The 22,506-nt window shown below is 39.2% G+C and overlaps 1 protein-coding gene across 3 annotated transcripts; it reads left to right on the top strand.

The window, feature by feature from the left end:
• The first annotated feature begins 253 nt into the window (after positions 1-253).
• LOC109041603 (retinol-binding protein pinta) lies at positions 254-21,208 on the top strand. 3 transcript variants are annotated; one of them, XM_072302324.1, is made up of 5 exons: positions 10,420-10,735; positions 12,003-12,425; positions 13,343-13,683; positions 17,256-17,659; positions 20,625-21,208. In XM_072302324.1, the coding sequence occupies exons 3-5, from the start codon at positions 13,367-13,369 to the stop codon at positions 20,765-20,767; spliced, it is 864 nt and encodes a 287-aa protein (XP_072158425.1). In that variant the 5' UTR covers positions 10,420-10,735; positions 12,003-12,425; positions 13,343-13,366; the 3' UTR covers positions 20,768-21,208. The 3 variants fall into 3 exon arrangements, with proteins under 3 accessions (XP_072158426.1, XP_072158425.1, XP_072158424.1); XM_072302325.1 differs by lacking the exons at positions 10,420-10,735; positions 12,003-12,425 and adding an exon at positions 254-272; XM_072302323.1 differs by lacking the exon at positions 12,003-12,425 and having other exon boundaries at positions 10,423-10,735.
• The last annotated feature ends 1,298 nt before the right edge of the window (positions 21,209-22,506 follow it).

Below are 22,506 nucleotides of genomic sequence, written 5' to 3'. Positions count from 1 at the left end.
ATACTCCCATTTTGAAAATTCTCTGTAAAGACGTTAATAGCCTGTGACGTTGAACGTCTTAAAATATACTAACTAGTAGTAGTATGCATTTATTTTTGAGGTGGTTTCTGTCATTTGAATGAGAAGAAAAAAATGTGAACATAACATGTCCACAATTTGGACAATTTTGAACACATTCATGGTTGGACATTAAATCATGTGGACTTAATAAGGACTGGACTTAACGTTTAGTGGACATGAATAGCGGTGGACATTTCTTTAATGGACGAAAGGTAGGTGGACATAAAGTCCTGGAAGCGGTTCACCACTAAGAAAAAGCCGGTTCTTACTGATAACAGAACATAAAAGACTGTTGTGCAAACATTATGGGGGAAAAAAGTCTAAAAATGCCAAACAAAACTGGACTTATGTGGGTCGTCCATAAATGACATTAGGTGTTCAGAGATGGAAGTCTAGGACGAACCAGTTTTAAGGAAGTAAAAGGGAGAGAAGGATCCTGATATGTGGGGCCAAAAATTGTAAAAATGCACATCATTTGGACGATTAATTGACGATTAAAGTGAGCTACGTGCTCTCGGTTTGCGTGCACTTCGTTCTCTGAATCTAATTCAAAAGTGCATGGATCCTTTCAGTATGAAAAAATCCATTCATTAGATAGTTTGCGGTTCATAAGGTTCAACGATCCCAGTTAAAAAAAAACGTGTATTCAAAAATCAAATCATCTGCCTTAACAGGAGGACACAATTTTCGGATTATAATTCGTCTTTGCCCTCGCAGTTGCCACAAAAATGAACTAATCCACACATAACTAAACTTATAAGATACTAGCCGTTTTGGGCGCGTCCATCGCGGCTGGCCAAGGGCCTTTCCTCACGTTTTCCTGGGGAAAAATTCCTCCCCTTTTCCTGAGGAAAATTTCCTCACGCTTTCCTAGAACTTTAGTGTTTTCTCGAGATAGTTTCCCGGCATTTTGCTGGTGAAAATTTTCTGACGTTTTTACAGTTTTTGTCTGTATAAAACTTGGCCTTGTTGTTAAATATGCAACAAAAATAAGCAAAACTTTGCATAAAAATCGCACGCTCATTTTCCTGTATGAATTGAATCGTTTGATTCGTTTGTGCAACCTCGGGATAGAATTACGTCAGTGTGCAGATTTACTCACAGTGCTGTGTATTCGTGGCTGATTTTCCTGAAATTTTTTGCGAGTTCATACGGCCCGAGGAACCGAGGAAATTCAAATTATGAATCTGCAACACTGTTTGATACGCTCATTACTTTGGAGCCAAACGGGATTCCCTCATTGAAAGGGTGATTTATTAATGGTTTTTTAAACGATCTCGCTTCCTCGCCACCGACAAAAATTAATTTGTTTCAGATTGTTAGATTGTTGCATTTAGCTTTGACCCCATTCCTGACGCGGTAATTAGTTCATTAATTGCGTTTATATTTTAAAACGATTTTTCCGCTATTACTTCTAAAACTGATGTTTCGGCTGCTTTCAGTTACTTTCTTTTCAGCTAAGCGGGCTCTCCTTTGAACCGATGCAATAGGTAAGGTCAGCTTATACAGGGTGCCTCGTGGTGAACCAACAGGTTCAAAGGAAACGCTGATCCTATCAAGAAAATACAAAAGATAATTAAACAGTATTCTTTACGTTCAATAATATTAAAGTAAATAAATTGAACGATCCTTCTAAATCCGCTATCGAAGCTGCAATGTTCTCAACTAAAATGGAAAGTTGACCCATTCAAAGTTGAGGACCCCCAAATATCCCTCAAAAACTTTCGGGCCAGCACTCAGCATCTATTTGGAGGCATGAAAAATTAGTACTGGCTACAAATTTTCATCAGAATTGACTCAAAACTGTCCTGAAAATTGAAAAAAATTATATTCCTTTGTAAATGTGGTTAAATATGCTGCTGTGTTGAGCGAAAATTTCGTAGGAACAATCGATTTTTGACAAATTTCCCCTGATAAGCATTCACTTTGGAATAAACTTAAGCACATTTTCCTTGAAATTTGTAGAAATTTTGGATTGAATTAATTGCGAGCAAGAAAAATATTTACAACTCTCCCATAAATGCACTTAATGATTAAATAAAATTTTGTCATATCCGAAGGTTCATACGTTTTCCCTTGGCACGGCAGAGTAGCTTCGTGAGGTTTAGATTTGGACGTATTTCTGCCTAACGGAACCATGTGTGTTAAGACATGAGCCCTGATAAAAAATCCCCGGGAAATTTAAATGTATTCTTCCGTAAAGGAATTATTGATAGGTAGACAGGTATAAAAATGGGATGTATTTCTTCTAATAACCAGGATAAAAGGGAGGATTATTACCTATACAGGATAGTCCTAGAAAAACGGGATGTACCTATATTAATAAACCGGGATAACAGGAAGGATATCGATCATTGTGTATCGATATTCGATACATCGTTTGTTCTAAAGCAGTATTGACTGGGATAAAACGGGATTTCTTCATAATAACCGGGATAAAAGGGAGGAATTTTACCTATACAGGATAGTCATGAATGAACGGGATGTACCTATATTAATAAACCGGGATAACAGGAAGGATATCGATCATTGTGTATCGATATTCGATACATCGTTTGTTCTAAAGCAGTATTGACTGGGATAAAACGGGATTTCTTCATAATAACCGGGATAAAAGGGAGGAATTTTACCTATACAGGATAGTCATGGATGAACGGGATGTACCTATATTAATAAACCGGGATAACAGGAAGGATATCGATCATTGTGTATCGATATTCGATACATCGTTTGTTCTAAAGCAGTATTGACTTGGATAAAACGGGATTTCTTCATAATAACCGGGATAAAAGGGAGGAATTTTACCTATACAGGATAGTCATGGATGAACGGGATGTACCTATATTAATAAACCGGGATAACAGGAAGGATATCGATCTTAGGACGAACGATGGACAGATGAAATTCAACTCCATAGAGTTGCATATCTGTCAACGCACAAGACTAAAATAAAGTACAACCTATTAACGGAGCAATTCGTACGCAGTTAGTTGTCAGTGTAGCAAACAGGCACAATGCGACCAAGATGAATTTCATACATATATCATCCCACGATAAATTAAGTCGACGCAGACCTAATTTCAATTCACAAAATCGATCCTCGGCTGTTTTGGGTGCTATCTATTACTCGATAACCACATTTGTCGTAGCTCATTAAACACCCGCGCATCTCATCATGCAACACATTCATGACTTTATAACCCTTGCGCGGATATAGTCGATATGGGCCTGAACGCAGTGCGTTTAATTCATTAAATCCATCATTAATATTTGATAAATACTTCATTATCTGTGCAGTAAAGTAAGCTAAAACTACTCGAGAGTGAGATACTCGTACTAAAACAACAACGCAAATGCTACTTTGGCGATAGGTCCAATCAAAACCAGAAAAAGCCTCTCTTTCAATATTTTAGAAAACCAAAAGAATATGATTTTTGTACCATTACATAGACTTTTTCCAGCAAAAATAACCCAGAGCTGTCCTAGTTTTTTGGGGAGGCATAATGCTGAAAATATTCTACGAGGATACTTCGGATGAAATGAACTTTCACTCTGTTGGCCATGAATGCCCGCGCTAAGTCCTCAATTCACCTTAATTTTTGCTGCATAGGAAACAAATTAACATATCGGAGAACATGAACACTTATCTTTTCGACGAACACATTTATCTTGCTCTTTTAACTTTGTCAAACCAAAAAATATGGATGAACCTATTGACAGGTATAATCAACTTTAGCTTCGCCTATTCAATTTTGCCGCGTGAGCGACAAACTTACCAAGGAGCGCCAATACTTGTATGTTCGGGAAAAATATTGATCTCGCTCAGTGAGCTTTGTTACAGCAATGGAGCATACGTTAACTTTTTGACAGATACCGTCAAAGTCAAGATCTGCCTTCAATTATTGTGCCGCAAAGCGCGTGTACATGTATCGACAGAAAAACTACAAAATCGCGTATCTCGGTTGCATTATTTCAAAATCTCCGCTTCTACTTTATTTTTTAAAAGGTAGCCCAACCAACATTATGGTTTGAAATTTTCACAGAATATTCACCCTACAGAGAGGAAAAACCACCGAACCAAGAAATGACATTCGGTAGTTTTCCACGGAGAAAATGATCGTATTTCTATCTATCAGAACTATGTGCAGGTGAGAAATATGGGGTGCTATAGAAAGCTGGATAAGAAACAGTGTGGTCATTGGGCATGATTCCTTTTGAAGAATTGGAAAAGCGGGATTTTAAATTGAGCAAAGAGAACTATGTGCCAACTGAATGCGGGATTCATGAGCCGAAGGCATGGCACGAGAGCGTAGTGGATAGGGCTCATGAGTTAAAGCGGAAGCGGCTGCGGGACGACGGCAGTTCCATCTCCGTAGACGTCACTGGCGCTTTATTATTCTATTTCTCTCTTACGGCCGGAGAATTGAAGAACACACGCCATATTACTCTGCACATAAATCTGTTTGATAGAAATACGTCCAAATAAAACATAGACGGATAATTTCACAAATTGCAATTGAGATACGCACTTCGGCAGTTTCACCATCGATGTTACTTCGTCTGTTATTAACCATTGATATGTGTCACTTATCTAGTCCGCCTTCAATTTCGCCGCATAGGCAACAAATATACGGAGGAGTGCTAATAGTTATCTATTCGAAAAACACGCGAATATTATGCAGCCCCGGTCCGCAAATCATATGAACCGCGATAAAAAGAAAGAAACCAAACCATATCAGCTATTGCCAAATTTAATTGGGAAGTTTAATTTCCTGCATGAAGACGGTTGTAAAAATATCCCTGAATGATCTACATTGTATAAAGAAACTTTCTTACAATTTTCAAAGGAATTCACCCAAACGTGCTCTTGTAAAAAATTAAAGTGCTTGATGTTGTGTTGAAGTGCTTGTGCAGGCTGATTGTTAAAAATTGGTGTTTTTCGGGCACGTATGGATGACATAAGTTAAATGGCGAAGCGTGATTGGTCGGCTATGTCTTATCGCTGCTTTGTTGATTGGAATGGACAACAAACTGAAGTACCTCTCGAGTTTCCGACGTATGTCGTCCATTCCAATCAACAAAGCGCGACAAAGCAGCGATAAGACGGAGCCGACCAATCACGCTGCGCCATTTAACCTATTTCATCAATGTCCACCCGACAAACACAAAATTTCAACGATCAGGCTGCAGTTAAATTTGGCAATAGCTGATGTGGCCTGGTTCTTTTCTACTAAACGCGGTCCATATGATCGAGCGGATTTTGCACCCCCGGGGAAGAATGACGCAGCCCCTAAATCAGTTCCGTCGAACCTAGCATGAACTGCATAGCAATCAACATCGGAAAAGCCGCAGTTCCACGAAAACCCTTGCTCAAGCTCCCCGGAATAAATTCGTGACGTCAGAATAAAAACCAAGTTAAATGATAGTCCGCTCCGTCCTCTTACCATCTCCATCCGCGAGGATTTCTGCCGTGTGATGGAAAAAAACAGTAGGTGAATTCTGAAATGAACCTCGAGACATATTCTTACGTGCGATAATCGTGGCTCATATAGAAATGGATTCATCGCTCTCTTCCGTAACACGGGAAAATGCAAGTCGAACGCCCCACAGTCACAGTGGATCGAGTCAATAGAGGAAGTTGGACAAAATTTGGAAACTTTAAACCCTTATAACTCCGTTCAATAAAAAAGTTGAGATTTTGAAAGTAGTTCCATTGGTTTCCTAACAACAGTATCTCCTAGCGGCAACCTTCAAAATTTGAAATATGACAAATCGCCGTCTCCCGGACGAAGGGACGTAGCTCCATTCCAAGGTTGCCAAATTGACTGAAACAATAGTTTTATTTTACAAAAATGTATCCATGCAATTTTATCCCGAATTTGTCTAAATTTTGCACGGAATCCGAGGAACGATCGGTGAAATTTTTAGTTAGAAATACCCGAGATTCTCCTGGTTAAAATTCAATTTTCGAGGGAAAATTTGGCAACGTTGAAAGGTAGTTACGTTCTTTCGTGCGGGAAACAACGAAATGAGGCATCAAAATTTGCAGTTTTAGACAAAAATCTAATGTCCGACCTCTCTGATTGACTCGATCCACTGTGCGCCCTTCAGCAGTGCTAGCGTTAGCGTCAGCGTTAGCTTCGGCGTTAGCGGAGGATGAATGACTTTTATTTCGGGGGGACGGAGTGCCGTGGGGGGGGGGGGATTTATGGCTCGTCCCCCGAATCAGGACCCGTGAAAGCGGCGGCGCCCCCGCCCGGAAATTGGAAGCGAGTCAAATCCACGTCTCCAGGAGAGGGAACGTGTGTCCGTGCCGCCGGTGAGGGAATGCAATTTTCCATGCGCCCGTGGTTTTCTGCCTAAAAGAGGATTCCTCAAATCCTCATTCCAGCACCTTTTAAAACTAGTTTGGGAAGGAAAACTTTTGTGAACAATAATAACAAGAAATTTAAAGCCAAATGACTGCATTTTTTATATAAAAAATGAACCAATGTTACATTTGGATTGCATTTAGCAAAAAGGAACCAAGAGCATTCCAATGTTGCTAGGATTGTGCAACTTACACTTTTTGCGACACATTTCGACGGTGAAAGTCGGCAATCACATAACTCGGTTTGCGATGTCGCAGACTTCCTGTCATACTTTATTTTTTAAACGGAAAACTACACAACGGTAATTCTTTAAAACTTCCGTGATTTTTCTTCTATGTGCGAGGAAAATTCTGCAAAAACTTCAAGGAATCATGTCCATTTGTTCTCCTTTACAATAATAACATAGTTGCGGAGATTTTCAGACACCGCAAACGAGTTATGTGATTGCCGACTTGCACCGTCGATTTACTGTTATCATGCAAAAAATTAAATTTACAAAGGTAGTTTTTGTCATGAATTATAGTTTATTGAGAGTAAAGATGAATCCTTTCTAGATGATCGGTTTATATTTTCAAGGTAAAAGGTATACGAAGTTGCACAAGCTTAGCGACACTGGAATGGTCTTGCTTCCTTTTTGCAAAATCCAATCCATTTTACCTGAAGCTTTTCGATCATCCTCAGAGGTATAAATGGACGGAGTTAAACAGAAAGGAACCAAGCCACATCGGGATCGAACCGAGAAAAAGAGGTTTAAAGTTTGGCTCCTGCATAAGACTCAATGATAAACTTCAAGTTCAATTTCTGCAAAAGTTGCTCCAACAAAAACTTTGAATTTTTGGCAATAGATAGTAGAGCTGGTTGAGTTCAAAACCACTCATAACTCAATTTTTTCCAAAATGTGGGTTGGTTCCTTTCTGCTTAACTCAGTCCAAATATTTCAAATACAATATTGTGGTGAAGTGTACATGGTTGATAGAAACAAAATAAACAAAATAAAACAGCAACACTAAACAACAAAGCTAAACAACAAAATTAAACAAAATAAATTTTATTTGAAATATTTATACCTCTGAGGATGATCTTCCGTGATCAAAAAGCTTCAGGTAAAATGTGACATTGGTTCATTTTTTACATACAAAATGCGGTTATTTGGCTTTAACTTTCTTGTTATTAATGTCCTCATTATATTAACTACTAACTGCAACATGTTTAATTGAAAACTGTTGTGCCGGTTAGGAAGGAAACTTCTCATTCCACCATGTCAAAGCTCTCCTAATAATTATTTGTGTCGAGGTGCGTCCTACAAAGTAATCCAAAAATCTCGCACCACTTAATTGGACTACATTCTGCGATTAGGAACTATAAGTTCAGGTTCAGTTTCAAAACGACGTATGCGCAATTAGTTTCCCTGGGCACATAAATGTTTTTTTCGGATGAGCCACAAATTATAGTCCCTAATTGTGAAATGAAGTCCAATTTTGAGTATTGGTGGACTACGATCCTTTTCATGCGGACTACCACACACTTGAATTTTTTGTCGCAGAGTAAAAACTCACTACCGCGACTCGGTATTATCAATCCCCGCTTCTCTCTCGAATTCGTGAATCAGATGCTCACCCTGGGCGAGAGATAAACGTTTCAGTTTTCTCATCACGATAAGAGAAAGGAGGGCTCAAAGAACCTTTGCAAAAGCAAAAGCAACAAGAATAGCTGAAGTATATTTACATAAGAGTCATTAAACTTTCTAAGCCGGGAAAAGAGGCAGAAACCTCTCGCTCCTACCACTAAAGATTATTATCACTGATTCGTAACACTCCTAAAAATCGGGTGCAAAGGGGCTTTATTTGACTCCGTGATATAACTGCGCAGCATTGAGCAGTGGCGTGGCGTGCTTTGCGATGTATCGATTGTTATGCCATTGAAACCTCTGGAAAAGGATCGATAAATAGAGCGTTCACAGCGAACACCTTAATAATCGATTCTTTACCGTAGGTTTAAATTGCATAACAATCGATAAATCGCAATTCACGCCACGCCACTGGCATTGAGGTGATCCAGACCCGCTCCGAGGATAGGGATGTTTCCAACTCCTGGCACCGCCTTTGCTTTGTGGTTTTTTCCCGTAAAGCGACTGTTGAACGTAATTGTTTACGTTCAACAGTATAAACTGCAGTCGTAAATTTAATGACAAAATGCACGAGTGTTCTATATGAAATCAGGCATTTTACGAATATAAAGCAGAAACTCCGCCTTGTTTATGACACCTTTGAAATGATGTACTATTTATATAATTGCAGTAAAAGTCGCGCATTAGCCGCTCTGTTTTTTTATCTATGAAAAAAAAGGGGGAAAGGAACGCATGTTTTAGAATTCTCCTCCTATTGTGCCGTTGCATACCACATTTGGACGACGTTTAACAGATAGAAACCAAGCCACATCAGATATTGCCTAACTTAATTGGGCAATTTGATTTTATATCGGTATGTGGAGTGTAGCCGAGTGCTAAGAAAGAATGTAACATTTTTTGAAAAAACTTACATTATTAATAAAATTTGATTTGACCGAAGCTTTTCGAAGCAATCGGTTTATCGTCAGGGTTACAAAGTATAAATCACAAAGCGTTTGCTTCGCAAAGCTTTCGGTCCGATCAAATTTTATTAATAAAATGTAAGTTTTTTCAAAAAATATTGCATTATTTCTAGCACTTGGCTACACTCCACAGTCCACATACCGATATATTCAATGCTACTACCTTTTAGACATTGTTTAATACAATGTTCGCAAAACTTGATTACTTTTTTACATGAAACCAATTGTGCGGATTTTAGTGCCAGTGAATGTGAATGTGCCAGTCAGGGGGTTCCGGGTTCGATTCCCGGCCAGGCGACTAGGGTTTGATGATCCTAAAGTATAATGAGTTTATTTGCAGTGTGCAAAAAATGTGTATGCTCCTGATTTTAATTTGACCCTTTATTCCATTGTCCACAAAAATGTCAGTTCATTTTTGTTTGTTTAACATCTAACTACACAGGGGCTTAGGCAAAAACATAGGAGAAAACACGGGAAACAGGCCTAAAAATAACACATAAAAATCTAATGCGTTTCGGCCCAAAACTGAGCGATTTTCAGTCGGAAGAATAGATATAAAGTATAAAAATTCGAAATAATTCCGATGATTCCAAATTTTGTTTTCTCTCTTCTCTTTGTTTTGATTTTCTCGGCCATCATGTAGTCTGCAGGTTTCTATTTGGAATTTTTATGTTATATTTTACTTTTATTCTTCCGAGTGAAAACGGCTCAGTTTTGGGCCGAAAAATCTCGGATTTTTACACGTAATTTTTAACCTTATTTCCCGTTTTTTCTCCTATCGACGGTGAAAGTCGGCAATCACATAACTCGGTTTGCGACGTCGCAGACTTCCTGTCATACTTTATTTTTAAAATGGAAAACTACTCAACGGCAATTCTTTAAAACTGTCATGATTTTTCTTCTCAATGCGAAGAAAATTCTGCAAAAGCTTCAAGAAATAATATCAATTTGTTCTCCTTTAAAAAAATGACATAGAGGCGGAGATTTTCAGACACCGCAAACGAGTTATGTGATTGCCGACTTTCACCGTCGCTATGTTTTTGATATCACTATTGTCATGGGCTGCTGTTTTTAAACAATTTAACCTAGGACTTAAGCAAATCGGTGTGTTGCTCGTAACACTACATTTGTATCTGAAAACAAAATGTTCAAATGAACGCAACGCTGGTTTTAGCTTTCCTTTTTTTTTAATAGTGTACTTTTATATATCGTGATGTTTAGCGACCTGTGTAGCAACTCAGCTGAGGAACCGCTGATTATTTGCTAATTAAAATAATCATTAAACGAACTAAATTTATACTCATAAAATCGAGAGGACTCTATCTTATCGTCGATGTAACATTTTCAAGGTTATCGCTTCATCTCACTCCTCACTTGCTCGCATTTTCGTGCGAATTTTTTATCATTTCTTTTTTCTCTCATTTTTTTCACACACAACACACCTTCTCTACGTTCTGCTCTGTTGCATTATCCCGGGAAAAGACACGGCTTTGACTTTGACATTGACCGAGGTCCCATGCTCGAACATGGACCTTTATCTTGGTTTTTTCTTTGATTTCTGGCCGATCCTCAACGGTGTTACAACTTTTCCTTATTTTGTCCATTCTACAACCGGAACTTGTTCGATTGGAAACAGTTGGAATTGTGTGGTGGCAGTGTTTGGTCATTTTATTTTAAGAATATTCTAGAGACTTGAATTGGATAACCTGTATTTTGTAAGTAGATCCTCATGTATTTGCAGGAGGTTCCCTGGAGACGTAGTTCTAATTGGATTGCATTTGGCAAAAATGAACCAGGAGCATTGCAATGTTGCTAAGATTGTAACCCTTATTTTGGCTTGGATGAAAAACCTGATTATCCATTAACAGTTCCTATTTTACTCGCTAAAAACTGTAAAATTAAGACAAAAATTACCGTGAAAATGTTATATTATTTCATGATTTTAGTAATAATGTTGCAAATGATGAAGTTGCACAATCTTAGGATCATTGCAATGCTTTTGGTTCCTTTTTGTTAAATCCAATCCAATTTTAGTTCATGAGAAGCAGTCAAACTTCTGCAAGATGCCCTTGTTAGACCATTAAATGCCGTACGTGTACGTGCACGTGTACGTGTAGCCAGAAAATCAATCAGCCATAATATTGTATTAGTTATAGTAGCTTTTAGGACATTATTTCCACATTCCTTGACACTACGATGCATGATCTGTACATCATGCTCAGGAAACGTATACCCAGAAAAAACTATAAAGGTGGGTTTCTGGTGAAAATCCCAAACCATGCACTCGTATTCTTTCCAATGATAACTAACATAATACGATGTGAAGCGATTTTTAGAGATTTTTCGATGAAGTAAAAAAACCCAAAAGTAGAAATTATGCATAGAATGATCGACTATCGAATTGTTCTCTGTGACGCTACTTAGTCACTTTCAGAAGAAACAGAGCAACCTATATAATTGTGATAATTGTCTTAAAATAATTTTTGAATTCACCAGCAGCATATTTTCTTTATTTTGTCACCTTCCGGCCAAAGAATCACAAGCGGCATGCGAAGTTTCAACATTTCCGCCGCCATTTTATTTGTTTACAGAGAAATTGTTTAGCGAATCAGTCCTAAAATTTCACTGAATATTCTTTGTGCTGCAGATAAAATTTCATGAAATTTTCAAACAGATTCAACCAACAATTACTCTGTAAAAAAATAAAATGGCGGCGGAAATTTATCAACGTCGCATGGCGTGTGTGATACTCTGGCCGGAAGGTGAAGATTTATGAGGCAAAAGGCTCACATGATTTTGTATATATCGAGTTTTATTAAAAAATTTAATCAAAGCCCGGTTGTTCCGGATGAGGTATAGTTTTTTTTACATTTCTGGGATTTGACCAATTAAAATTGATCGCGTGATACTGCTCGTGTAACTTATCCTATGATCAATTTTCTTTGAAACACGTTTAAGAGAGCTAATTTGGACGCATTTCAGCAAGAGGAGGCTATCAACATTCGGCAATTTTGAAAAAAGACATAGAAATTACAGGGCAAGACTAGTAGCAGCCGTTAAATGGGGACGTTTTTGAAATTTGAAGAGACAAAAAGACTTGGCCCTGAGGTCAAAGTGGAATTTTCAAACACCACCCAAGACATCATTCAATGCCAAAGCCAGTTATGGGTTTTCAGTCCTCCTGCAGACAATACAGACTTCTCGTCAAGTAATGCAATTTTTAATTGGAGCATTAAGGAAAATTAATCGATCTGCACAGAAACTTCCAGGAAAACCTCTCGCAGCTCGAGGCAAAGTCATGTCTTTTTTTCGATTAGTCCTTCATTTATGGCAGCGTTTAATCATTAAACTTCGTCTGAACCAGCCGCCAAACTCCACTCTTCGGATCCAATCCATACTTTAAAGGTGAATCTGAGTGGACGCATTTAAACAAAACAAGTCTATTCGAATTGATAGTTCTGAAAAAATACATATGGGCAATAGTTTCGAACTGCTAACTCGTATTGGAAAGTAATGCACGCGAAATTGGAGGACGCTTTGCTATCGCTTAATTCTCCTTTTAAGATTGCTCAGAGTACACAATTTTTCTCAAGCTAACTTTATGACTCCAATCCTAGTATGTGACCCATCTCTAAAACAGTAAGGTTAGTGCTTCAACCTTTCAGTGTAGATGGATTTCTTGAGTTTAAGTGCGTCCAAATGATTTAGGGACAAAAACTGTCATATCACGGCACGTCACTGGACGACCGATGTATGGAGGAAGATACTTTCCATGCATTTTCAGTTCATAAAAAAACCGAACCGTGAATCGTAGCAGCATAAATACTGAGTTACCTACATGATACATAGGTGGAATGGTGAGAATTCATCGCAAAATAATGAAAATTTAGGCCATTTTCAATTGGACTACATTTTGCAAATAGGAACTATAAATTCAGGCCTGGTTTAAAAACAACGTATGTGCCATTAGTTTCCCTATTCACATACGTGTTTTTTCAGGTGAGCCACAATTTATAGCTCCAAATTGCAAAATGCAGTCCGATTAGCAATGCCCGTTTTTCTGGTTAGTGAGATAAAGTAATATGAACCTTGACAAATTTGATCCTTGTGACTGTCTTATCAAAAAGAGCACTCCAGTCATTCATAAAAACACACTTAAAGTATGATAAGTATTGGACCTTAAAAACACTGGCCTTGGCAGCGAAAATTGACTTTCCTCATCGACGGATCACTCCGTTTCAAATTGAATAAATAGAATCTTTATTAAAAATCCCGATGAAGGTAAACTCCTCTTGCATAAGTGCGTCCATTTATTTTTGCAGAAAATCTAAGAGAGCAACGAAAGTATGGACATAAAGCCTATGATAAGCCCTGAAAGACTCGAACAAGACGCGGAACTCCTCCAGGAATGGCTGGCCAAACAACCACACCTCCCAAAAGTAGATGACAAAAAGCGGCTTATATGTTTCCTGCATCACAACAAATACAGCCTAGAAAAGACGAAACAAAAACTGGAGAATTACTACACGCTCCGCAACAAATACCCCGAGATCTTCAAGAACCGAGACCCGCATGGGCAAGCGGTAGCGCGAGCTAGAGTTTCTTATAACGTATGTTTGGCCAAAGGTCTCAGCAAGGATGGAGGAAGAATCATCTACGCACAGTAAGAATTTACTCGTTTTCAAACAAATTTAACATTGCCTAAAATTAATAACAACAACATTGGACGTGTCTCTGCTAAAAAGAACTATAAGCATAGGCTTCGCGTGCAAAATAGTTTTTTTTAGCATAGATACTTTCACTTTAAGGAGCTCCTCTATGGTCTAATGTAGAGTACCTTTATATATCGATGGTGAAATTCTCAAACCACGTATCTCGCCTTGCGACATTGCAGACTTCCGGTCACACTTAATTGTTAAACTAGGGAGCTGAAGCTGGCCGCTACGCGGACCAACCACCAAACCCCAGAGAGCGCTTCGCGCTCTCTTGGGCCAGCGCCGACAAAGAAAAAGAACGACCCAAAAAAAAAATGAAAAGATTTTCTTACCCGACTCTCATTTTGTCCAATCTCCCTCTGGCCGGGAGCAATTGGACCAATACGAATTGAATGAAGAAATCGGTCTTATTTCAAACTTCACGCCAAGACTGAAACGAACCGGAACGGAGCGTTTCGTCGCTTTTGAATAGTCTATTACAAAGGAGCATACCTTCAATTCACTTACCGTACTAACATACCAAGATTCAACATTTCCCGCTTAGTTTAATAGTCCGCTAAATTTGAAGTTCTTACCATTTTTCATTGGCGAGAGTTTCAAATATTGCCCCCACCACGTGATATTAAAAAACCTGGCTCATATTTTCAAATTTGAATACAGCGGGCTCATTTAAAGACAATTGGACATATTTATGCTAAAAGGAACTATGTGCATAGGATTTGCGTGTAAAATAGTTCCTTTTAGCATGTATGTCCAATTGAACGCATTTCTACCAAACGGAACTATGTGCATTAAGATATGAGCCCTGAGACCCATAAGAATATATGCATAATAGGGCTCACGTCAAAATGCACATAGTTCCGTTTGCCAGAAACACGTCCAATTGTCTGTCGATAGCCGCAAAAATCATGAAAATCGACCCAGTCTAGAACGCTGGAACTGAGCGTTACCAGATGTGCAGGTGCACATTCAGGAGGTCTCGGAGCTTTTAGTATAGATGGAGAATAATAACTACTCAACGTCAATTCTTCAAAAATCTGTGAAAATTCAAGGCATAAAGTTGATTTCTTCTCCTTGAAAAAAGTGAAGAGGGTGCAGAGATTTTGAAAGGTGGGGAAAAGGAAACATGGTTTGGGAGTTTCACCGTCATTCCGGGATTCACTCATGATTGGCTCAACAATACGGGGCTACATGAGGCTGTCAAGGGTGGCGGAACTAAAAGTGGCGGAACGGTGTTAATGATTAGAATAAGGCAACAATTTCATGAATCTAATGAATAACATTAAGCCAATCGTGGTCTGGGACGTTACGTTGCGTCAAGGCGGAAGGATGACGATTATTTTGGATGAGAATAGGGATTATTTTGATTACGCACGAGTATTCCGAGATAATATCATCAAAGGGAAGTGGGCTGAGTATAGAAATTAAGAGACAAAAAATAGAAGGATAAGAAATCAAAGCTATCCTACTCATGGAAGCGGGTGGTTGGAATAAACAAAAGTAATGAGAAATAGACTAACTCTCGGCAGCGACTAACTCACGAGAGAGCTTGTAGTTGGTCAATCATTTTCCCGTTTAGTCTGTAAGTCTACCCGATTTCACCAATAGGATCCATCCATGTCCTCTTTATCGATCGTTTTGCCTTTCAATTTCAACGATCAGTCCGAAGGAGAATGTAAGTTTTACGCTAAATGAAAGCGCAATTTTGCTCGCCAGTTCGCCTTCAATCTTTTGGATATGCAATAAGGACATGCGCCAAACACGAATAGTTGCATCAAGGCGCTAGCATCGGCAGAATATCTTTTCCACACAAAGTACAACTGAGGTAATTTTTCCGATTATCGTTGCCGCACGAACTCATTTTCGCATAAATCAGATCTCAAACATCTGACAACATCGGCAAGGCATGCAGTTAGTTTCCCACAATCAGTTCATAGTGGAGCGGTTATTCTCCGGCAATGTAGCATGATTTTAATTCGGTTGTCCATGTCAATTTTAACGAATATGACGTAAATAGTTATTTTAGTAAATTGTTAATCGCGCATGTTTCAAGTTTTATATTTTAATCGTAATGTTTGGTATGCATTTTTAAAGCGTGTCTTAAATCGATATCATGCCCGAAAATTTTAAGAGAATTGAAAGCAATACCGGGGTAAAAATATGCTGGTTCAAGAAATTTACAATGTGTAAGAATGTAAAATACCGTTATTTATGACTTCAAAAAAAGGAATCGTTTGGCGATGTTCCGTCGACAAAAGTTGCTATGATAATTTTTTCAATCTTTGTTCACTGATTTTTCTTTAATATGCCTCATACATTTCTTGACGTTGCCACATACTACAGAAAATAGTTTGTGAATGTCAGAAATGACTTTGTGCGGCAACGATAATCGGAAAAATTACCTCAAATGTACTTTGTGCGGAAAAGATAATCAGCCGAAGCATCAATATCTTCACATTACGTCGTTAGAGAAGTCAAGTTGTAGAAAAACTTCGTTTAATTTCTCGAAAATAATAAAGGAGAGCAGTCTCCCAGGTGATAAGGCCCTTATTCACAGAGCCGGTTACAAAGAGGAAAACGTACATAAGTTAAAGTCCATTTTGGCTGCTAATATCTATGGAAAATCATGCTCGAAACAGGAGAAAAATTTAAAAAAAAAAAAATGGAATTTCAACGCGGAAAATGCATTTCTTCTATTTTTCTCCTCCTCCTCCTCATCCTCCCAATTCCCGCTTCGTTCTCATCTGGAGGCTGATTATTGAAATTGATAGCCAAATCGATAGACAAAGACAAAAGATGGACGATGGAGCGACCCTATGGGCTGAAACGGGTGGTTGTCCTAGACTCGATGGACTGTCTTCTTGTGGGTTAGTTGGTCTACTAGTTACCTCCTTTGTCCATTGCAACCAGCCACTTCCACCGATAGGATAGCTTTATACCCCTTTTGTCTATCACTTTTAATCATCAGCCCGCTACCACAATGCCACATGCTCGGACTCTTAAGTGCAACGCAAGTCCCTCAGAGCGGGGTTAATGATAGATGAATCCGCATGGGCGTAGCTAGGTCATTTAGCTGGGGGGGGGGGGCGGCTGGCCCCCCACCACCGGGGGGTCTGGGGGTATGGAATATTCCCCAGCTCAATGGGGGGTCCGGGTTTTTGAAATTTTTGAAACTCTATTTGAGCGCATTTCGAGGCACTTGTGGCGCTAATCTGCTTCCTTCAATTTCTGCCTAAAAATCACCCAGTTTTATGCAGTCTTTTCTCTCCGCGTGGACAGGACTCATGAGTTAAGGACGAAGCGCGGGGAGCGCGTCTCTGGCGTTTTATATTTCCCATTCATTCGTATGGCCCGAGTACTAACGAGCACACCTCATCTTTCCCACCTGCACATAGTTCTGTTTCATAGAAATACGTCCAGTTAGCATGTGCTTTTATGGAAGCCAAGAAAGGCCCATGGATAAATGAACAATGTTCCCTTTTGAAAACAAGCGATTGAGAAAGGTATCCTCTGGTTGCAGGCCAAACTCTGACACGAGCATCTACAATATAACGGATTTCATAACGTATGGGACGATGGTCTGCGACCTGTTCTTCCTGGAGCACGAACTGCACCAGTACTCGGCCAACATCACGGACTGCGCGGGCCTCCAGTACGGGCACCTGGTGCGTTCCCTGCCGTGGATGAAAGCCGCCGTGGACATATTCCTCAACTGCTACGTCACCAGGTTCAAGGCTTTCCACATGATCAATGTCTCCCCCGGACTCGAGATCGTCTTCACCGCGTTCAAGAACTTCCTCCCGGCCAAGTACGTCGACCGCTTCTACGTCCACACCTCCGCCGACAGCCTCCTCAAAGTCGTCGATAAGGAGCTTGTTTGTTCCGAGTACGGAGGCACAGGACCGTCTCTCGCCGAGTTGGATCGTGAGTTTGACTTCAAATAGAGTCCCTTTATACCCAGAGTTAAGACAACTCACTTTTGGTTGGGCTGAAAGTGGCCTAAAAAAAATCCAACTCTGATTGGTTCTCGCTCATGGAGGCCGAAACGAGTGCACCAAGATGGCGGTACCTCGAATGTGAACAAGAATAATGAAAACATTACCTAATTGTGGTTTATCAAGAGTAAATTGTTATTTCCATCGGTCCAAAATGAAAATAGATTAAGAAATTATTCACAAACCAATCTCATTTTCTTTTTAATTGATCAATTTGTTGATGTTGTTGTTTTTGTGTGACAGACGTCGCAGGATTCCTGATCCTTATCCCTCAATATCGTTCGTTTGGGTGCACTCGTTTCGGCCTCCATGGCCAGCCAAGGCCGGCTGCCAGTCAGCTGATAATCGAGTTGTCCTAACTCTGGGTATAAAGGGACTCTAACTTCAAATCGTTTTTCACAATGGCTTAGTTGGACATATTTCTGTCGAACGGAACGAGGCGCCTTCGGGGGGGGGGGGGGGGGGGGGTAGATGGGGGCTTGGATTGGCGGCAGAACCGGGGATCGGGCTCATTCTCAGGGCTCAGCAGAGATCCAGATAAAGCCAGACTTTTACTTAAGATTGGGGGAGGGATTCCGAGTCAAAGCTGAGGATACCATACTGAAATCGGCGCTGAGCACACATTTTCAGGAGAATTAAGGCATAAACCGGCACAAAGCGCCAATTTTTGTAAGAGATTAAGGGGGAGAGGAGAGTCCAAGTCCAATTCTCTTGCTAGAACAAAGGTCACAGGACAGAAATTAGAAACGTAGGTTATACGTAAGCATAGGTTATACGTAAACGTAAGCATACTTTTATCGAGCGCCGCACAGCGGATCGAGTCAATGGACAAGATTTGGAAGCTTTAAAAGCTCCTTACTCCGCGTACATACATCAATTTTACAGGGGATTCCATTGGTTTCGTCGTAAAACTTTCTTCAAGAGGCACCCCTTAAAATTTAAAATGTGACGAATTTAAACATCAAAATTTGCAGTTTTAGTTAAAAGTTTTATTTTCAACCTCTCTGCTTTGCTCGACCTGATGTAAGCCGGGTCATTTTAACCCAATTTCTGCAGACTGGGGTTAGGAGCTATTGAAAAAACTGCTGAGAAGCACATCATGCAACAATGCATGCAATAGTGGGTATTTACTTACAAAATTGAATCGTTAAATATTGCGAAATGGTTTCAAAAGTAAGTTTCAAGTGAAAATTGCACGTTATTTTTTCCTCTTTACCGATTGAATCTTACGTATGCGTACCTCGCCGTCCCTCTGACTTAAGAGCATACCTCAATTTCCACATGATCCCTGTTCCAATTGAACGTATTTATGCCAAAAGGAACTATGTCTCATGCAAACCATATGCACATAGTTCCTTTTAGCATACATACATCCACATAAATTCGTATACTCTCTTGGGCTCGTGCGGATATCGAGATACAACCTTACGCCAGGGAAGCGACGATACTACAGCTTAATGGATGTTTTGGGGATTATTACGAGAAATCCTGAGATCCATAATATGCCGATTAATTAAATTAATACTTGTTCTTTCTCGAAATTGATGTAGATCCTCCTTCAAGCTCTCTATTTAGGGCATTATGAATGGCTAACCTGAGAAAGACATATGAGCCAGCCACTTTTTGTGAGTTTCAGTGATTAATGAGTATGGAGTCCAAGGAGGTGAAGATATGCTTCTTGCGCATTTCGCATCTTGAGTTCTAAATCCAAGGGGTGAAAAAGCCAACAAGGTTCCGATTGCTTTCAAAATGAAGCAGATAAAATCGCAACATCATCTTTATTTGGATTGCATTTTGCAAAAAGGAACCAAGAGCATTCCAATGTTGCTAGGATTTGTGGAACACATATTCTTTGCAACAAAATTACTGAATTAATGAAAAAAATAATTTTTAATTTTTTTTTACGAGATAATTTTTCTCTTGAATTCAAGGTATATTGAGAATAAAGATACAATTTGTATAGATGATCAGTTTAGATTTGCAGGGTACAGAAAGTTGCACAATCTTAGCGATATAGGAATGCTCGTGGTTCCTTTTTGCAAAATGCAATCCACAGTGGCGTGGCGTGAATAATCGATTATCGATATCTCGCCATTTGAAGCTATGGTAAAGAATCGATTACTAAGGTGTTCGCTGCGAACACCCTGATAATCGATCTTTTTTCATAGTTTTAAATGGCACAACAATCGATATATCGCAATTTACGTCACGCCACTGGCAATCCATTTGATATACGGCACTTACTACCAATTTTCATCGCTATTGAAGCGCTGGGTTTGGAAAGGGATTTTCTGGGTTGCGGGGTTTCAGGATCTCCGTTAGCGTTTCATCCACTATAATCAAAGAAAACGCATGGGATTCGTTGGAACTTTTGCTGGATTGTTTTCATGATTTTACAATGCTGAAAACTAAAGTTCACCCGATAGTTTCCACTCTAAGATATAATTTAGCAGTGCAGATTTTGAAAAACTGCGACTAAGACATGCCCTTTCTGCGCCCAACGCCTCAATTTCATTGCTCAGAAGAGTAGTTTAACCGTCATCTTAACTTTTAATCCAGGGCGCACAGAACTATTTGGGACCCAGGCATCGTCCGTTTTTGGGTTTTAGAAGGCACGCAAAAGGCAATTTAATATTATCGCAAGGAAAGATAGAACGATGTTGCTGCGTAAAAGTAGCTTTTAGAAGTTTCAAAACATGTTTGGTTCGACGAAAGCCACATCAACGCTCAATTTTTTTTTCCCTGCAGCAGCGAAGAGTTTTGGCAAAAATCCTTTAATGCATCACCATAATGTTTCTCACGTCTCTAGTTTCTCTCTCTCTTAGCCATACAGTCTTCTCTATTCCTCATGAAAATCATTCGTGTGAAATTTCGTTACGATTTCTTGATTCCAGAGCACACCATCAAACTAGTCGAGAAATACAAGGACTGGTTTATCGAATCGGGCAACATCTCTTCGAACGAACAACTGCGGCGAAAGGGTGAAAATCAAGTTGAAGAGATGAAAGGATCCTTCAGGAAACTGGAAGTTGATTGACCTCTCCAACAATCAATCTTCTTTTTTTTGTTTTTTTCCTAAAAAAAAAAAATTATTTTCTGGTGGATTACTGGCATGACTTATTTCGAATTTTTCATGAACGATTGTAGTGATAAATCTAGTCCAGGAAGATGTGAGGTCATTTCCGTGAACATTAGGCAACCCTGAAAAATTAGGGTACATCTAAACTCAAGGATTCCAAGGTTGCTGCTCTGAGCTGGAATTAAAGTGGATTGCGACGGTTGAATATTTATCTGCTCAAAAACTTAGAATCTGTAATTTACCTCTTCTTCACATCACATCTTGCACGGCGCGTTCCTTCACAAATGTAACTTATGAATATTATTATTAAAATACGAGAGGAGATATTTAAACATATGAAATAAAAATGTTTATTAAATGTTATGTAACTGTTTATTAAATTTAGTAATTGATTTGGTATTTTGATTGTGAGTTACCTACATAGTGATAAAGGACATCTGAAAACCCTGGTAAAAATTGGCAGTAGAATCTGTGTTCCAGAATACCGTAGACCTAAAGCCGGCTGTAAGATTTTCAATAGCTTCTATAGCCGGATGCACAAATTCTTATGGCCTTTTATGGACGATGGCGATTAAGCAACAGCCAGGCGATAAAGTGTATGCTAAATGTTACTAATAACGGATGCTAGGACTTCTTGAGTTTTTGGACTACCGCTCTATTTTTGGGCCGTAGTATCTTGATTTATTTTGCGCGGAAAGGTGCGTAATTTTGAAGAATGCCTGCCATTCCTCATATGTCGGAGCGTCTTCAATTTCGTATGATACTGTGCAATACCTCTGGTGTGAAATAGTTGCTTCAAGCGCCGTGGCACGCTGCGGCGCGGCGGGCGGGTAGCCAGCGCGAAAAGCGCATTAGCGCCTACAAACCTAACAGGAATACTTCAAGCATTGCGCAATGCGAGAAGTATCCCTGTTAGGTTTGTAGGCGCTAGTGCGCGCTTAACTCTGGCAGCACGCTGCTCCGCTCTGTGTTAGGCTCCAACATATAATCTCTCGGAGTCAGTGTTTTTCAACTCATTATTTTAAAATTTTTGCACATCCAGTATGGATTATTCTCATTTTAATTGATGAAAAAATACGTATTAAAGGAAAATCTAATGTGTGTTTTGTAAAAATTATGGTGGTTCTGTATCAAACTCAATGATTTCCAAAGCGCACGAATTTCTACACAATTTCTTATAGCCTTTTATAATCGATGGCGAAAAAGCAACAGCCAGCCGATAAAGTGTAAAGCCCGGCAATAGGAACTATAGCCCGGCTGTATACTTTTTTTATCGCTTCGTATAGCCCGGCTATATGATTTGCTCCGCTTTCTACAGCCAGCAATATGATTTTCTATTGCCATCTGTAGCCGGCTATAAGAATTCCTATGGTATTTTGAAACGCAGCTCCTACCGCCAATTTTTACCAGGGAAGCCGTATCAGTCACTGCTGGGAAGCGTTATCATATTTCTCATTCACAAATTCATTTATATATTTATTTATCTCAATTATATTTATTGATGTTCTCTAATTTAAATGGAAGCGGAATATGCAAAAATAAAATTCCATATAAATTTGAACTTACTTAACTGAAAAAAATAAAAATTATTAGGTCTCTTGAAAAGGCTAGATACTTCAAAGAATATTGAGGCTTGCATTTTTGCAGTTAAAATTTGTAAAACAAACAAATAGTAAAAAAAGAAAGAAAGAAAAAAA

This window comes from Bemisia tabaci, chromosome 7, assembly GCF_918797505.1.
Source record: "Bemisia tabaci chromosome 7, PGI_BMITA_v3".
In the NCBI taxonomy this organism is placed as follows: domain Eukaryota; kingdom Metazoa; phylum Arthropoda; class Insecta; order Hemiptera; family Aleyrodidae; genus Bemisia; species Bemisia tabaci.
The sequence above is the reverse complement of the archived record's forward strand: the minus strand, read 5'-3'. Positions and strand labels throughout refer to the sequence as shown.

Excerpts from the sequence above, each read along its gene's own strand:
- LOC109041603 (XM_072302325.1), top strand. The coding sequence starts at position 13,367 with ATGGACATAAAGCCTATGATAAGCCCTGAAAGACTCGAACAAGACGCG. Across the intron at positions 13,684-17,255 it reads GGAAGAATCATCTACGCACA|GCCAAACTCTGACACGAGCA; the intron begins GTAAGAATTTAC and ends CTCTGGTTGCAG. Across the intron at positions 17,660-20,624 it reads GTCTCTCGCCGAGTTGGATC|AGCACACCATCAAACTAGTC; the intron begins GTGAGTTTGACT and ends TCTTGATTCCAG.